The sequence below is a fragment of the Neopsephotus bourkii genome, unplaced genomic scaffold (assembly GCF_033783945.1).
Source record: "Neopsephotus bourkii isolate Nb327-2 ecotype Australia unplaced genomic scaffold, CSIRO-AGI_Nbou_v1 NB_234, whole genome shotgun sequence".
In the NCBI taxonomy this organism is placed as follows: domain Eukaryota; kingdom Metazoa; phylum Chordata; class Aves; order Psittaciformes; family Psittacidae; genus Neopsephotus; species Neopsephotus bourkii.
Genome location: NW_026900744.1, coordinates 10,837,318 through 10,853,441, shown reverse-complemented (window position 1 = coordinate 10,853,441; position 16,124 = coordinate 10,837,318). Strand labels below are relative to the sequence as shown.

The window sequence follows — 16,124 nt, the reverse complement described above, 5'->3', positions numbered from 1 at the left end:
GCATTTCAGGTTGCAGTGGCAGCAAACAGCTGCGACTCAGAGATCACTTTAAAAGGCAGAGAGGGTTTTGAGAGGCTCAAGCAAATTGTCACTTGCAGTTCCAAGGTCTGCTTCTTCCCAGACTTGCTTTTCTTCCTCTCAGGCTTTTATGACCAGGAAACAGTGATATCAAAACCTATTTAAAACATTAAAAAAAATAAAAAACAAAATCCACTGCAGTTGTGGAAAAAAAAAACCCCAAAATCACTGGAAAGAGATTTTAAAATAAATCTCACTGTGTATTACAAGTGATGTTCATTCTTCTGCAATTTCACCAGCTCAAGAAGCAAGGGTGTCTTTTCTTCCATGCCTGTGCTTGCAGGTGTGCCATGAGCTTGCTGGGGTCGTTTCATGTTTGCTTGAGTTATTCTGTCGTCTTAATCCTAAAACCTGCTGGTGATGTTTCAACAGGGGTGAGTATGACGGTGTAACCTTGCCTGTTCTTGTCTTTGTGTAGTGCCTGACCCTTTTGTGAGCTCCCAGTTTCTGCCGCTTAAACCTCGGTAGTTATACCCAGAGACAGCAGGAGTGTTGCTGTGTGTGTAAATGAGTGGCCATCCTGGGACATGCAGCCTTTATATATCTACAGTGTTTTACTGCTCAGGATGGGCACTATCACCCCGAATTGTTTCACTGTATATTTTGCAAAGTTGTTTTTAATTATTTTAAATTTTATTGTCCTTTCTTGAACTTCTAACTTCAGGCTGTGAATGTGCTCTCACTTGTGCAGTGCATATTTAGAGGCATGCTCCAAAGCCAGGGACAGATGTCAGAACAGCTGGTTGGCAACAGCGTGTAGGCTACAGCTACAAAATGAAACATTTGAGCTTGGTTATGTATCTGCAGCAAGACATGCTGTCATCCTTTGTTCCTGATGCCTTTATTTAAAGCAGTCCATCAGCTTCAGTTTGCAGCAGGTGAGCTGAAGATTGAGACAAGACAAAACCTGATCAAAACCAGGAAGCACAGACCTTTCAGCTCATGTAGGTGAGCATGTGCTGTATGACTTTCCTTAGACTCTCTGTAGTTCAGTAATGTGTTCAGTCTCAGAGTAAGTGGGATATGCTCTGTTCTCCATCAAGAAAACCCAAACCCCTCCATGGTAGTTGTTTACAGGTAACAAATTACTCGTTGCAGCTTCAACTGCAAGAAAAATTTCAGTGATTAGAGACTAAAAGCCTGCAGGTGAGTTATTAAACCACGGGATAAAGTTTTGTTTCCTTAACATCCTGTGCTCAGGAGAAGTAAGCCATATCCAATCAGTTTTAAATAGTAGTTTAAAAGAGTACGCTCCACCAGCTTAAATATATGTGACTTAATAACTATGAAGTGCTGGACAAACCTGCCAGTATGGAAATGGATGTTCACCAAATTGCTTTCTGTGCAATATTCTGAATACTGCCGTGGTTAAAGCTTTCCCGGCTCTGTCTGCCACTTCCAAATCATCTTTGGGTTGTTTTTTTTTTTGTTGGCTTTTCTAATTTTGGTTGTGGAGGTGGGTTTTTTTTGTGCTCAGATGACTGAGAACTTTTTGCTGGGGCTGTATCGCATCTGAGATCTGGCACCTCAGCCCTTCTGCAGGATGTTGGCAATATTTTCTGTTTTCTCACAGGAGACCAAGGAATACACCCTAAGTGCATGAGGATGCTCCAGTCTTGAACCCTGCAGACTGGCTTTTCTATGTCACTTGTCCCATGCTATCACCTGGGATCGTGCTAGAAAGGAAGGATGCTGAGCCGCATGGCTGAAGACGTGGGAAAGGATGACTTTGGAGTGTGAATGCTTTGCCTTGCTTCCAGCCCTGATTGTAGCCCACCTTGAGAAGAGTTGTATGAGAATGCCATGTAGCAGGGATGTATGACCTCCTGGCCAGAGGGGAAAGCTGGGAGGGATACACTTAGCTCAGTAAGGAGCTGAGATAGTTTCACTTCCCTTCACATTAATGACAGAATTACTCACTTCTCTTAAGTAGAACAGCAGCAGGAAGGGAGTACATGTGACTACAGATGGGAGTAGTTTTTCTTGCCATGATTTGCATTACTGAATGATGTCACAGCAGTGACTTGTCCATACCTTCTTTTGGTGGCTTGCAGCCCCCAGCTCTGACAGTTTTCACAGAGTCACAAACTGATTTGGGTTGGAAGGGTCCTTAAAGCTCATCCAGTTCCAACCCCCTGCCATGGGCAGGAACACCTTCCACTAGACCAGGTTGCTCCAGGCCCCGTCCAACCTGGCCTTGAGCACTGCCAGGGATGGGGCAGCCACAGCTTCTCTGGGCAACCTGTGCCAGGGCCTCAGCACCCTCACAGGGAAGAATTTCTTCCTCATATCTAATTGGAATCTTCTGTCTGACAGGTTAAAGCCATCCCCTCTTCTGTTACTACAGGCTCCTCTCCAGATTTCTTGTCAGCCCCTTTAGGCACTGGAAGCTGCTCTACGGTCTCCCCAGAGACTTCTCCAGGCTGAACAAGCCCAGCTCTCTCAGCCTGTCTCCATAGCAGAGGTTCTCCAGCCCTCAGAGCATCTTTGTGGCCCTCACTATGTCAAAAACTTTGGTGAAAATGCTGGTGTATATGGTTTATTTTATTGTACAGTACAAAAATAAGATAAATTCATCTGGGAACCCTGAGGGGGAAAGCTTGGGCAACCCTTTTGGGTCTGGCCTCCACCAAAGGCCAAACTTCAGCTCTAAGCAACCTGATTTTGGGGCTTTCCAGCCCTTGAGATCTAGGAGGAAAGTTGTCTTCTCTTACTTCAGGCATTTTTGCAGATGCATCGCAAGCAGTTCTCCACAGCATCTGGATTTCCAGTAGTGTCTTGTAAAGGAATGGATGCACTCAGCTTCCAGTTGCTACAGAAATACCATTCACTGCTAGTGCAGCGTCTGATGTGTTCTGCAGTGTGCCCTGCTCTGAAGACCTGAGCATCTGAATGCCTTGCTGCTCTCGGAGGAGGAGGTTTGCTCTGCCGTGGTGGTGGATCCCTTGTGCAGACCTCAAACCCCCAGCCTGAGAAAGGCGGATGGGTGAAGGCTGGGATGAGCGGCAGGGGCCTGGCCGATGGGTGGGCTCGGCCGCGTGTGCGGGCGAGCAGAGGGAAATGAGCTCACTTCTGCGGCTCTCCCTTCTGCAGCCCGCTTCCTCCTCATTTACATCTTGCACGCTGGCAGCTGTGGGAGAAGGAAGAGCGGCGACCGCAGGGATGGAGCTGCTTGTGCTGGTCCTGCCTGCGGGAGCAGAACTAGGGTGCAGCCTCACCCCCAGCACTGAGGTCCAGGAAGTGGCTGCGGCTGAACCGCTGACCAGCTCCCCTCTTCCCTTCCCGAATGGCCTGTGCTCTCAGAAACGTGCTTTTGCTTTCTACTAAGACCTATTTCTGACACCTTCTGAGTCTCATAGAGGGTACTTGCATCTTCCGGAGACTAAAAGGTCAAAGGGATCCTCTATGAAATTAGGAGCTCCTTGTTGGTGTCTAGATCCTCAATCAAATGTCCTTCAAGCCCAAGGATGTAGTTTTCCATGGTGCTGGGTCCATGTAGGCTCACTGCGCATGTTCAGTCTGGTGGGGTTATTTCCTTCCCCTCCTCCCTAACTCATGAAGCCCCGATGTCTGCAGGTGTCAGCAACCAAAACAGTGCGTTGCTGCAAAGGCAAGTGAGCAAGCTTTGCTCAGAACAACACAGAATTAATTGAACCCTCTCCACCAGAACACCTAGCATGAACTAGTGGACTCCTGATGGCTGAAGATTGGGAAGTGAAGGTGAGCTTGGCTGTGGATAAATGGGTAATTGTAGAGCAAGACCATGCCAGGAGCATGGGCTACTGATGGAAAGGCAGCAGGAATGTGGGGGATGGAATTGGCCCAGAAGAGGATGCTCTGTCTACAGGGGGTTCCAGGCACATGAGCTGCTGCTAAACCAGAGCCTGAAAGCTGTAGTTTGGTGGCTAAATGCCAGTGCTAGCACATGTTTCCTTGGAAGAAGACTGAGCATGGCAAGGTAAACAAGCACACAGGTTGTTTTGGCTGGGGGGGGGAGAAGCAGAAGATTTTGAAGCTGATTATAAACTGCTGATTTTTGTCTCTTGGTTTCCCCTGCAAGAAACACACCTAAGGGAAGCTGTGCTTCTTGCAGAGCTCCAGTTCAGCTGCAGCACTGGGCTGCAGAGATGCCATGCTTGTGTACATGAATGCATCTGTGCCATCCTGGAATGGGACATGTCCTTAGTTATCCCCTGGTGATAAACTGGGTGGAGTGTTGAGAAATTTAGCCCGATGAACTTCAAAAGCTGTAGCTTAAAGTTAAGTTGCCCATTTTAGCTTTTCCCTTTTGGCCCTGTAATGTGCAATCTCTTTTCTTTTTTATGTTCACAGTTCATCTTAAATTAGAGGCAACTGCCACTACCAGCAGCTTCTGAGATATGGTAGACCTTCAGCTTCCCAGAGCAGGTGATTAAATTAAATAACTTCCTGATATGTTTGCACTGCCTGTGCATGCTTCAGCCAAGCAACAAATGGAAATTTGGTGTGGGATTTAAAGATAAAAGTTGGATTTTCTTTGATTTTCAGAGTCGTCACTGCCCACAGTGCCTGACAGTGAATGGCCGGAGGGAAATGTTGGTCTTCACCCTGCGACTACTCCTCTCTTTCTGAGGAGGTCCAGCAAGTGAGATGCTGCTGTGACATTCAGTTGCTCAAGCCTACCTAATATTTTCTGCTTGCAGTTTCCCATGAGCCTGGGGGTTGTGATGTTAGGTGACTGGGACTGTTTCCATAGGTATTTGCCGAAGCCCTCCCAGGCTTGTTTCCTGGAGCAGCTGGTTCATCTCCCCATCATTGCAGGGGTGCTCTCTGCCTCCTCTCCTTGTCAGGCAAAATGCTGGAGGCTGAGTGGAACCAGAGGGGGATGCTTTGCACCATCATCCCTTGCAGAATGACTTGCTCAGTTCTCTTCCATTCTCCATTGCCATGGGAGAAGCAGCAGCCCATGGAGAAACATTTCTGATTTGCTTTGCCCTGACCCATCCAAGGCTGTGGTCCTGCTGTGGTGTGGATGGTGAATGACCCTTCTCTTGGTGATTCCACTTTGGAAGAAATCACATTTCTTGTAGGAAAACAAGAAGCATGCTAAGGTGTGGTGATGGGGTTGCTGTTTTCTGTTGCAGTTTCCCCTTTCCCATGGGGTTCTGGTGCAGCAGCCTGGGGTTGACCAAGAGGCTGCCCTCATGTTGCAACTTTTCTCTTGGTTTGTGCTTGGCAATTTGAGGGTTGTTCAGGGAAAAAGACGATTTGGAGGAAGGAAGAGGTGGGAGGAATGGAGGAAGCTCAGTGGGTGAAAAACTGTATGGGGATTCCCAGTCCTCTCCTGCAGCTGCAGGAATTGCTGCTGTATGTGTGGACACTGCTCCAAGCAGCTGAATTTTCTTTGTTGTAATCCACCTATGCTGCTGAGCTGGACTGGAGCTTCCTGAAGAACTGATCAGAGAGCAGCTGCTGGCAGCTCGATCCCTATCCCTTTACTTCGCTGATGCTATAAAATAAATAAAACCCCCTCAAAGCACACATCCACTTCTTGCCAGGAGGGCTGGGTCGGGGCACGATGCTGCTCAAGAGGGAGAGGAGGGGAGCAAGCAGCAGTGTTGGGATGTTTGCTAAGCCACATGGCTGCAGGATGTGGGGAAAGTGTGAAATGCAGCACTGCTGCCAGATGCCCCAGCGCAGAGCTGGTGGCTGCCCTGTAGGACCAGCACTGATGTGTGGCTGCCTTCTATGGAGGACAGGGTGGTCGGGTGCTGTGGGGGCTCTTCCATCCCATATTGCCCTGTCAGTGAGCACCTTCACTGCTGGGGAAAGGGGGGTTCACTGGCTTGGGTTTGGTCAGTCAAAGCGATGATCTGAGGATGAAGCAGGGGATGACATACATTGTTTCCTCTCCCAGCCCCTCCTGGGCTACAGCGAAGGATATGGATTGACCTTTGGGACATCACCTTGTTTGGTGGCACCATATGAAGGAAATCTCATCAGAAGGTCACCTCTGAGTTTCCAGATCACCCAAGAGCAGATTACCACAGGTGAGAATGCCCAAGGTTTACAGCTCCAGGACTTTCCAGCCCTGGAGTGAAGCTCTGCCAGCTCCTGTGTCTCTGAGCATCAGATGAGTGGTTTTAGTGTGGATTGGGCTTGTGGCAGGGATCTGGGGATGAGGAGTGGGTTTGTAATCATTGCCTGGTCTCAGCTCTTCATGTGACCTTGGGAAGTATCATGGGAATTTTGCCCTGTTGCAGAGCTTCTGCCATCTGCTCTGGTTCACTTGGATGAGGAGTGCTTCTCTCTTTTCCTTCTTGCTTTTTACACTTCAAACTTCCTTGAAAATGGAGGAAATGAAACCACAGGGCTTTTCTGTGAGTGACATGGGAGAGCTCAGGACCCTTCCAGAGAAGAAATGAAATTTAAGATGAAAAAGGCAGAAAAAAAATCCCTCCCTCATCATTTGTGCTGGCTGCAGGAGTTTGGGGACCACTTGGTTTGGCCAGGCTGGGATGTCCCTTGGTGGGGTGCTTGGTGTGCCAAAATAGCCCTGTTGATCTCCCAGCTGCTGCAGAAGGTCCCACTGGATGTGCAGCACAGGCATTCATGGCAGTACCTGCTGATCCTACCAGGCAGTGTCATGTTACAGGGCTCTGTAGTTTTGAACCCTTTCCCAGCTAGGTAAATCCAGGCAAGCTGTTTTCCCCCTTGGCCAATGGCCTTGCTGGGGGTGTGGGTCTGCATGAGGACCTTGGGATGTGCGGTGTGAGACAGAGAGCAGGGATGGATGGGGATGAATAGGAATGGGGCCTCCCTGTTCATATTGCCTTGAAATGTGGATTTTGTCTGGCTCTGCCTTGGCAGTTGTAGGAAAAGCCATTTATGCTGACTCACAGAGGGACTGGCACTTGGGAGGTCTCTGTATCTGGATGGGTCTGACTTGCACCCTGGGTGCTGAGTTTGCTGAAATCCCGAGCAGCCCCAGGAGACCCAAAGGTCTGTAGGTAGTGGGATCTGAGCACCCCGAATCTCACCTGGGCTGGGCACTGGTGTCCCAAAGCAGGGACTCCACATCTGAGGATGTGTTCAATCTCATCTTGGAATGCAATGGGAAATAACAGTACCTCCCTCTTTCCGTGAGGGAAGGACATCTCTTGGCTCCTGTTGAAGCCCCTGTGCTGGGTGCCAGAGGCAAGCAGGGGGCTAGAGGGACACCACGGGAATAGTTGCTGTGTGAGGGAGTGCTGCCCAGCCGGTGGCTTTTCTCCAGCGCCAGAAGGGTCAGTGGCATGGCTCTGCAGGGAGGAACCCCCCATCTCCCCGGTCACTAACTGAAACCCGTGCAGTATTTCACTGCTGGGACTGCGCAGAGGAGTCTTGGTGCAAGGGCTGGCCCCAGTGCTGGCTTGTTCCTGGAACAGCCAGGAGCTACAAGGTCCTTGACAAGGGCTGGTTCCCCTCACATCTCCCTCCCTGCCTGCCCGGCCCCCACGGTTCCTCCTTGCTGGGAGCTGTGTGTGAGTGCATGACCCGGGTTGTAAGTGCTGAGATCAGTAAGCAGAGTGCCTGGCCACGCTCTCTGCCTCCATGTGACTGCAGTTTCCGTTGGCTCCTTCCGCAAGGGCTATATTAGCACTGAGTGAGAACGCGGGTGGCAGAGAAAACCCAGCGGGTTGCACCTACCCTTGGCCCCAAGAGCACACCAGAGAGGCCACCGGCTGCAGGATGAGTTGGGACCAACCCTGTGCACTACACCACGCAGTGAGTAACTGCCCTCTGATACCTTTACCAGGGGAAAACCCTGCTGGGGGGTTTTGGGGAGCTCCCCTCACCACCCTGAATGTGGTGGCCATGCATCTGTGGTGGCCATGCATCACTGATGCCACGCTCCCAAGAGCCGTGGCTGTGTGGGCCGGTGCCAGTGTGCACCATGGAGAGCACCCCAGGTGCTCCCAGACCTCTCACATGAGGGCTCCTCTGTAGGGCTGGGGTTTCCTGCTCGTGCTGCTACTGCTGTCCTGGCTGGGTGAGCAGCATCTCGGCAGCCCCAGGGAGGAGTGTGGGAGAATGACAGCTCTTCTGGTGCTGGGGGAGGCCAGCGCTAGGTGGCAAAGAGGCTGAGCTGGGTGAAGGAACGTGTGAGCTTCCATGGAGGGGTTCAGGGGCTGAAGGCCAGCTGGAGCCAAAGTCCCCATTGTTTTGGTTGTGGTGAGGACAAAGCAGGGTCTCCTGCCGCTGTGTCTGGTGCAAGGTGCTGCTGGAAACCAAGGGCTTGGGACAGTGCAAGCTGCTGAGCATCAGCTCCAGCCTGGAGAAGGGGGCTTCCTCTCCTTCCCCACCAGAATAATGAATGCTGTTTTAAATTATTAAAACACCAGCTTATCAGTTTAGGCTGTCCCAAGGAAGGAGACAACCCAGGATATGTTCCCTGCTCCCTCTCTGTTAGGAGGCTTTGACCAAAAATAACCCCATTTCTTCTTCAAGCACTGGCAGTTATGAAGACACCACTTGCCGAGTCCTTGCTGAGAACCTGATGCTCATTTGCCTGAAGTTCATCTTATCCCCAGATGCAAATGCTGTCAACTCTGGTTCCACCAAGTTAGTAACAGGGCACCTTGTGCTGGAGACCCTCTGCTTCCTCAGGAGAGAACCTCCAGCAGGGGCAGGTGCTGATGGGACTTGGTGGTGGCTGGGCTGGTGTCCCCTGGGAGAGCATTCGGCACCAGAGGCAGAAGACACAAGCGCTGGCATGGGGGAAAGCCTCTTCTCGAGGGTTGCAGCTCAGTGGTGTTTGTGAGCAGCTGTGCAGTGACAATGGTGTCTTTCCCATGTGTGCTGGCAGCCCAGTCCCCATCCCTTCTTTTGTCCTGCCCTCCAACCTCTCCTGGGTGGACCCTCCAAGGGCTCTTGATGGCGTGGGTGGGCTCAGTGCTGGGGCTCTTCACCACTTCTCCATGGGCAGCTCGTGGTTGCTACCAGTATGGCCTGTTGGGAGCCCATTGCCTCTGAGTGCTCCCGGGGCAATGCTGGGAGATGTGTGCTTGCAGGCAGCAGCCATGGGCAGGAGGCCTGCTGCGCACAAGGATCACCACTGCCATGATGGACTCCCTGGAAATCCTGCACTTTTTAGGATGAGTAGTTTTTGACCTTCTCATTTCTGTCTCCATCTCTGCAGGAGTGCTGCTGCTGACATGGAGGCCCCGCTCCCTGGTCTCTTCCTGCTTCTGGTCCTCTTGGCATTGGGATGGGGAAGCGGGGGAGTCACAGCCTGGGCAACATCTTCTGGCAGCTGCAAGTTTGTAAGTCCACCCTTGCAAACCCTCACGCTTCCAAGTGCTTGGTCTTGCCCTGACAAATCCCAGGCGCCTCACCATCTTCAGTCCTTCCCCCTCCCAGCTACTAGCTTAGTGAAGGACTGGACTGAGTGCCAAGGCTCTAAGCATAGAGCCACCTCCTCCATCCTTGCTCTGCTCCCCAGACTTCTCCCTCCCCCTCCTGCCTCTGAGGGTGGCATTACATATCCACTTCTTGCTTTAGGTGCAGAGCACCATGGACTGCACTGGGAGATGGCTCAGCTCTGTTCCAGGAGATATTCAAGGCGATACCGAGGAGCTGTTGCTTGATGACAACACTATTTGGGTTCTGGGCAATGAGTCTCTGCTCTCGTACCACCAGCTGCGGTGTCTCAGCTTGACCAAGAACCGGCTGGAGCTCATTGAGCCCGGTGCCTTCCTCAGCAGCCAAGGCCTCCATGTGCTCTCCTTGGCAGACAACCTCCTCTTCACCAACTACTCACTGACAGCAGCTGCTTTTTCTGCTCTGCCAGCTTTGAGGATGCTGGATCTATCTGGAAACCACCTCACTGAGGACATGGTATCGGCTTTGGTCTGGAGCCTGTCTTCCCTGGAGTCCTTGTCGGTGGCCAGGAACATCATCATGAGGTTGGACTCATCCATCTTCATGAACCTGACACAGCTGTTGGAGCTGAACCTGGAGAAGAACTACATCTTTGAGATTGATGAAGCTTTCACAGGGCTGCAGCGGCTGCAGAGGCTCAACATAGCTTACAACTACCTCCCGTGTATAGTAGAGTTTGGGCTGACCCAGCTCAGGGTGCTCAATGTCAGCAACAATGTCATTGAGTGGTTTCTGGCCCTGGAAAGTGATGACCTTTTTGACCTGGAGGTGCTGGACCTGTCCCACAACCACCTCCTCTTCTTCCCTGTGTTGCCTCGGCAAAGCAAGCTGCACTCCTTGCTGCTGAAGGACAATGAGATGAGCTTCTACCAACGCCTTCCCAATGGCACATCCCTGGCGGATGTTACAGTACAGTTCCTGCTCATTGATGGCAACTCCACCAACATCACAACGGTCAGCCTCTGGGATGAGATCTGCCACAGCAACCTCTCCTCCCTGCGCCTTCTAGACATGAGCCGGAATCAGCTCTGGTACCTGCCAGAGGGTTTCCTGGCCCAGATGCCTTCCCTGACCCACCTGAAGCTCAACCAGAACTGCCTGGAGATGTTTCACCTGTCTGAGAGGGACCGTTTAGCCATGCTGGCAGAGCTGGACCTCAGCCAGAACAGGCTGGTGGAGCTGGGGGTGGAGGTGGGTGCCAGGGATGTCCTGCCCAACCTGCAGCTCTTCAACCTCAGCACCAACAGGCTGTGGACGCTTCCTCCTGGGGTTTTCACCTACACCAGAAAGATCACTACTGTGGACCTCAGCCGCAACCATGTTGACCTCTGTCCCCAGCCTGTTGTTGCAGGTGAGGCAAAGAGTACCCCCTGTGTGGACATCAGGGGTGTCAAGACCTTGACTCATCTCTCCTTGGCTGGCTGTGGTCTGAGGGGACTAGATGGTCACCCCTTCCAGGGAACACTGCTGATGCATTTGGACCTCTCTGACAACCATCAGGTACTTTCTGGGGACCTGGGGTGGCTGCAGGACCTTGCTCTGACACTGCAGGTGTTGTCTCTGAGGAACACCAGTCTCTCCTCTACCACTGTGGACTTCTCGGCCTTTAGCAGCCTTGTGCACTTGGACCTTTCGGGGAATTCCTTGACTGCCTTCCCCCCCTCACTGGGTGCCCTGAAGCTGCGCAGCCTGAACCTGCGGAACAACCGCCTCCCGGCTCTGCCAAAGGACATGGTGCAGGCACCACTGGGGAAGAGCCTGCGGGAGGTCTACCTCAGCCAGAACCCCTACAACTGCTGCACGCTGGGCTGGTGGGACTCCCTGCAGCGGGTCGAGGGCCTGTGTGTCCCCGACGGGCAAGAGGTGACCTGCAGCTATGCCTCCCGCACGCTGAGCCCCAGGGCACTGCCCGAGCCCGTCCTGCGGAGCTGCCGCTGGCAGACAGCCAATCTGGCCCTGCTCTACCTGGTGCTGACCCTGCCCACCTGCCTGACGCTCCTGGTGGCCTTTGCCATCATCTTCCTCACACTCAAGCAAAAGCTGCTGAAAATGGTGAAAACTCGGTGCGGGGTGTCCAGCTCTTGCTGATGGCTGAGGATTAGGAGGAGGAAGGGCTCAGGAATGGTGAATCCAAGTGAGTTGTCAGGATTGCAGGCAGTAACCCCTTCGAGGTGGGTGAGATGGAGATGTGATGGATGGAGGATCCAGGGGGTGCAGGGAGAGCTACTGTTCCTGCTACAGATGCCCAAAGGGTACCCGAAGGGTGTGCGGCCATGTCTGGTGATGGAGCCTGAGGCCATGCTGAGCATTCTCCAAGTCTTCAGCAGAAACCATCAGCTGATGTTGGCAAGAGTCAGAATCAGAGAATCAAATGGCTTGGGTTGGAAGGGACCTTAAAGCTCATCCAGTTCCAACCCCCTGCCATGGGCAGGGACACCTTCCACGAGACCAGGTTGCTCCAAGCCCCGTCCAACCTGGCCTTGAACACTGCCAGGGATGGAGCAGCCACAGCTTCTCGGGGCAACCTGTGCCAGGGCCTCAGCACCCTCACAGGGAAGAATTTCTTTCTAGTATCTAAACTACATCTCCCCTCTGTCAGCTCAGAGCCATTCCCCCTTGTCCTGTCACTACAGGCCCAAGTAAAAAGCCCCTCTTCAGATTTCTTGTCAGTCTCTTTAGGCGCTGGAAGCTGCTCTAAGGTCTCCCTGGAGCCTTCTCTTCTCCAGGCTGAACAAGCCCAGCTCTGTCAGCTATCAAGTTGAGCAGGCATGACACCAAACACCTCTTGGGCAAAGTGGCATTGTCAGTTTCCCCCAGACGTGTTCCCCCCACCCTCCTTCAGGCTGTTCCTTTTATTTATTCACCCCAGTAGCCAGCTCTCTATTGCAAAACCTCCTCCAGGTCTGCAAACAGCCTCCATGAATTGCTCTGGGCTAGAGCTGCATCACCAGGGCACTACAGAGAAGGGTTCTGTGGCCACAGCTCCAGCAAGCACACAGGCAGCCCTGGGTCACCCTAGTGTGTGTGCCGATAAGACAGGTGTCGTCAGCAGGGCTGAAAGACGTGTTTTGGGGTGTGTTGCTTGGTTAAGTCACAATTCCAGCTAGAAAAGCCCATTAAAAATAGGCCACGCTGCAACGATGTAAAATACAGATCAAAAGACAGTAGAATAAATTAAATCATTTGCAGTATTTTGTTGCAGATTTCTTTTTCTCCAGTAACTGCTGGATTAAACTGCTGCAAAGAAGATGAAACAAGAGAAAGCCTTTCTCCCTGATGTGTATGCCCTGCTTTCTGCTCCCATGGGCTGTCTGCTCCAGTGGTGGTTGGGGTTTCTCTACCCAGCCCTGCTCACAGCAGTACCCGCACTCTTGTACCAGCAGCACTACCTGGGGAAGTGCTGCTCTGTTCCTCAAAGAGTTACTGTGGGTGGAAAGGAGAAGTGATGGTGGTTTGTGTTAACTGAAAAGCCCTGCTGGGACCTGGAGTGGTTTTATGCTCATGGCACCATAGGGTTTTTTCAGTCCGCAGAAAATGCAGTAAAGCTATTAAGATGGACTAATGAGGTAGAAATTATAGTATGATAATGAGTTTATTTTAGAAACTCATCAGGTTTCTTATCCTTTCTAGTCTCTCACTGCAGGGATTATCTACTGGTTTGAGTCGGGGTACACAGTTCATGGAGGATTGGGAAAAATAAGAAATTCACTCTACACTAGAACTTGGGAAGCCTTTAAAGTATCAAAATCCTTAAAGTGTTGCATCTTCAGCCTGATGCTATCAGTAAAAGGCTAAACTTATCTCAAAATCTACAAAAAAGAGAGTCTCTACAGCTTGACCTATGTTCCAGTACTACAAAGAATGACTGTACAGTAATGGCTCAGCTATGGAGTATCCAGGCATAACTTCAGTGCAGGATCAGAGAATTCCTGAGACTGTGTCACTGTTACTAGGGATGCTGAGTACAGCTCTTCACCCTTATTTTAATAATGTAAGGAAATACACAGGAATAGCCAGTTTTATTCAAAAGCAGAGAATGAACACCGACCTGTCCGTTGATGCAGCCACCCACAATGATATTTGGGTTGCTTGGACTGAACTGAAAGCAGTAGATGTCTTCAGGACACTCCAACAGTAGCTAGAAGGAAAACCGAAATAGTTGAGAAATACAAATGACTCAGATTGCTTGTTCTCTTGTTGTTTCAACACCTGACCTATGGAAAAGTGCTGATGAAATACCTGAGGCTGGATAGGGTCAGAAACACTCCAAAAAAGTACTGCTGGTTGCTGCAGCAATGACTTGTCAGAAAGGTTAAGGTGTTCTTCGTAAGAAGGCCTCTGTCTTGCTGACACTGCTATGATCCCTGAGTGAGAAAACAAATTTTCTCAGAAGAGACAATTCAAGTTTCAACACGCTGTTAATTATTCTGAGTGACTTGTACCTTCTGAATACAGTGAAAAACAAACCCAAAACCGACCCCCCAAACCCAGCCATGTATTGATATTGTTCTCTTTACAGATCAACTCTGAGGAAATTGGTTTTGTTGCTTTAAGTTATTCATCAGTGAGCCATAGAACCTAAGCTTCATGGTAAAATTCAGGCGTTTTGCTGCTACTCCTGAATGGGGTAATACTGAACCTGAAATGATGGGACAGGCTTCCAGTGCCCGTCATGAAATGAAATCTTCTGTAGCTGAATTTGTTGTCTATGGAGTCTCATGGCAGCTGCTCCCACACTGACAAAGCCCTGACCACAGCCCTCAAAGTCTTTCCAGCGCAGAGCCCAGGAAAGCTCCCCACATGCGCAGCTCTTGCCCTGTACACCTGGTGTTGGTTGGAAGGTGCAAGGGCAGGAAGTTGGGTCCTGAGCCCATGGGGGTTTACATGACCGTGTCTGAGCACAGCTCAGGTTAGGTCAGGGTATAAAAGGAGCCCCACTGGGCAGCCATTTGGAGTCAGTCCTCCTCAGAGCAGCAGGTCTGTAGCTGGGGACTCTCACCTTGGGTTGGGACGTTTTCTAAGGTAACATTTGAGGTTGAGAGCCCTCCCTTTTGGGTGAGTGATTGTGCATTGTCAAATGTGGATCACTGGTCAGAAAGCCTGGGATTCAACAGTGTAGTGACGAATCCATATGGTGTCCCAAACCTGTAGCTGATATTGATGGAGCGTTAACTGAGTTTGAACAATAAATTTCATTTAGCCTCAATTTGTTGGCTCCATGACATTTAACTTGGCATAGTTGGCAGGGTATGCACACAGGAATTGTCACGGAGGCAGGGATGCGCCCCTTCCCTACGGGGTGAAGGTGAAGCAGTGGGGCCCACGGGTGATCCTGCAACTCGAGCGGTGGCTGTGGTGGCTGTGGTAAAGGGAGCGCGGGCGCCACCTCGGGAAGGTGCTGGGCACAGGCACAGGTCTGTTTGCAAGGGAAGGTTTGGAGCAGCAGCTGGAGCGGGCTGTTTGAAAGGGGAACTGGGAAGAGAGCGAACGCGGTTACTCGAGCTAAGAATTGCAATTATGCTGGCATCCACCACAGCACTGTCCGAATTCGGAAGCTGGTTGCGGGCACAATCCCGGAGGACTGGGACAGGGGTACCTGCAGAGATGGTGATGAGAGCGCTGCTGAAGAAGTGGCTTTGCTGGAGGAAAGGGGCTTGTGACCTCTCGTTAACACCGAAAGGCAAAGCGCGCACGGGAACCCTCGAACCACGGCCCGCAGGCTCCTGCTCAGGCCTGAGCTCAGGGAATTGCACACTGAGTTTTTGCGTAAGCCGGGTGAAATGGGAATGGGGCATCTGTGGGGAGCCTGTGACGGGGGAGGTCGGGTACTGCTCAGTGGCGGAGAAGTGAGCGGGTTTTGGGGTCCAGAAGTTGTTTTGAGCAACGGGTGGTGGGCGATGGCTTAATAACCTTCTGAGTGGCTTCTCGGGCTGGGAGTAGAGCCCAGGAGTGAGAAGCAGTGGTCAGTGTTGCAGTGAAAGGAGTGTCGGAGATACCGGAGAGGGTACAAACTGCTGCTTGCACCCCAACAGTGTATGAGAGGCGGCTGCAGGGAGTACCGATGGCCGCTCCAGGAGATCCCGGCCACCTCGGAGCCCTCCTCAGAGGGTTACCAGATGCCCTGAAAAATACACGTTCAGTCTCTCACTGGGAGAATCCCGGCAGCAACTGAGCACGATCAGCCCCTCAGGGCCTTCGTGCGTGCTCTGACTCGGGAGGTGGGCTGGGCTGATGCGCAGGGGGTGGGGGCGCGGGCTGGGGAGAAGCGATTCTGTGTGATCCTGTGGTCATCTGGGTATGTGTGTGCCTCTCCCTCCCGCTGCAACGACAGCTCAGGGACATGGGCTGCAGAAGCCGCAGGTAAGCGCTCTTTGCTCTAGAGTGCTTTTGCTCCAGAGCAGAAAATGTCCTGGACATACTCAAAACCCCTCAAACCCGAACAAACCCCAACAAAACCCTAAAGCCCCCAAGTGTTCAAAAGGAGTGAATACTTCGGGGAGGAGGAAGGAGGAACTTGCAGGAGCCGAGTAGCGGAATTTTGGTGGTGTATGTGAATGTAGCTTCTGCAGTAGAAAATGTTTTCCCTTCTGGTGGGAGCAGGTGGAGGTGGATGTAGACTGGGGGGATGGATATGGCATGTGGTA

The 16,124-nt window shown here is 51.7% G+C and overlaps 1 protein-coding gene across 3 annotated transcripts; it reads left to right on the top strand.

Moving 5' to 3' along the window:
- Window positions 1-7,596: 7,596 nt before the first annotated feature.
- NRROS (negative regulator of reactive oxygen species) lies at window positions 7,597-12,671 on the top strand. 3 transcript variants are annotated; one of them, XM_061345270.1, is made up of 4 exons: window positions 7,597-7,824; window positions 8,548-8,661; window positions 9,239-9,362; window positions 9,601-12,671. In XM_061345270.1, exons 2-4 carry the CDS (start codon window positions 8,597-8,599, stop codon window positions 11,566-11,568), a joined length of 2,157 nt encoding a protein of 718 aa, XP_061201254.1. In that variant the 5' UTR covers window positions 7,597-7,824; window positions 8,548-8,596; the 3' UTR covers window positions 11,569-12,671. The 3 variants fall into 3 exon arrangements, with proteins under 3 accessions (XP_061201254.1, XP_061201255.1, XP_061201256.1); XM_061345271.1 differs by having other exon boundaries at window positions 8,455-8,661; XM_061345272.1 differs by lacking the exon at window positions 8,548-8,661.
- The last annotated feature ends 3,453 nt before the right edge of the window (window positions 12,672-16,124 follow it).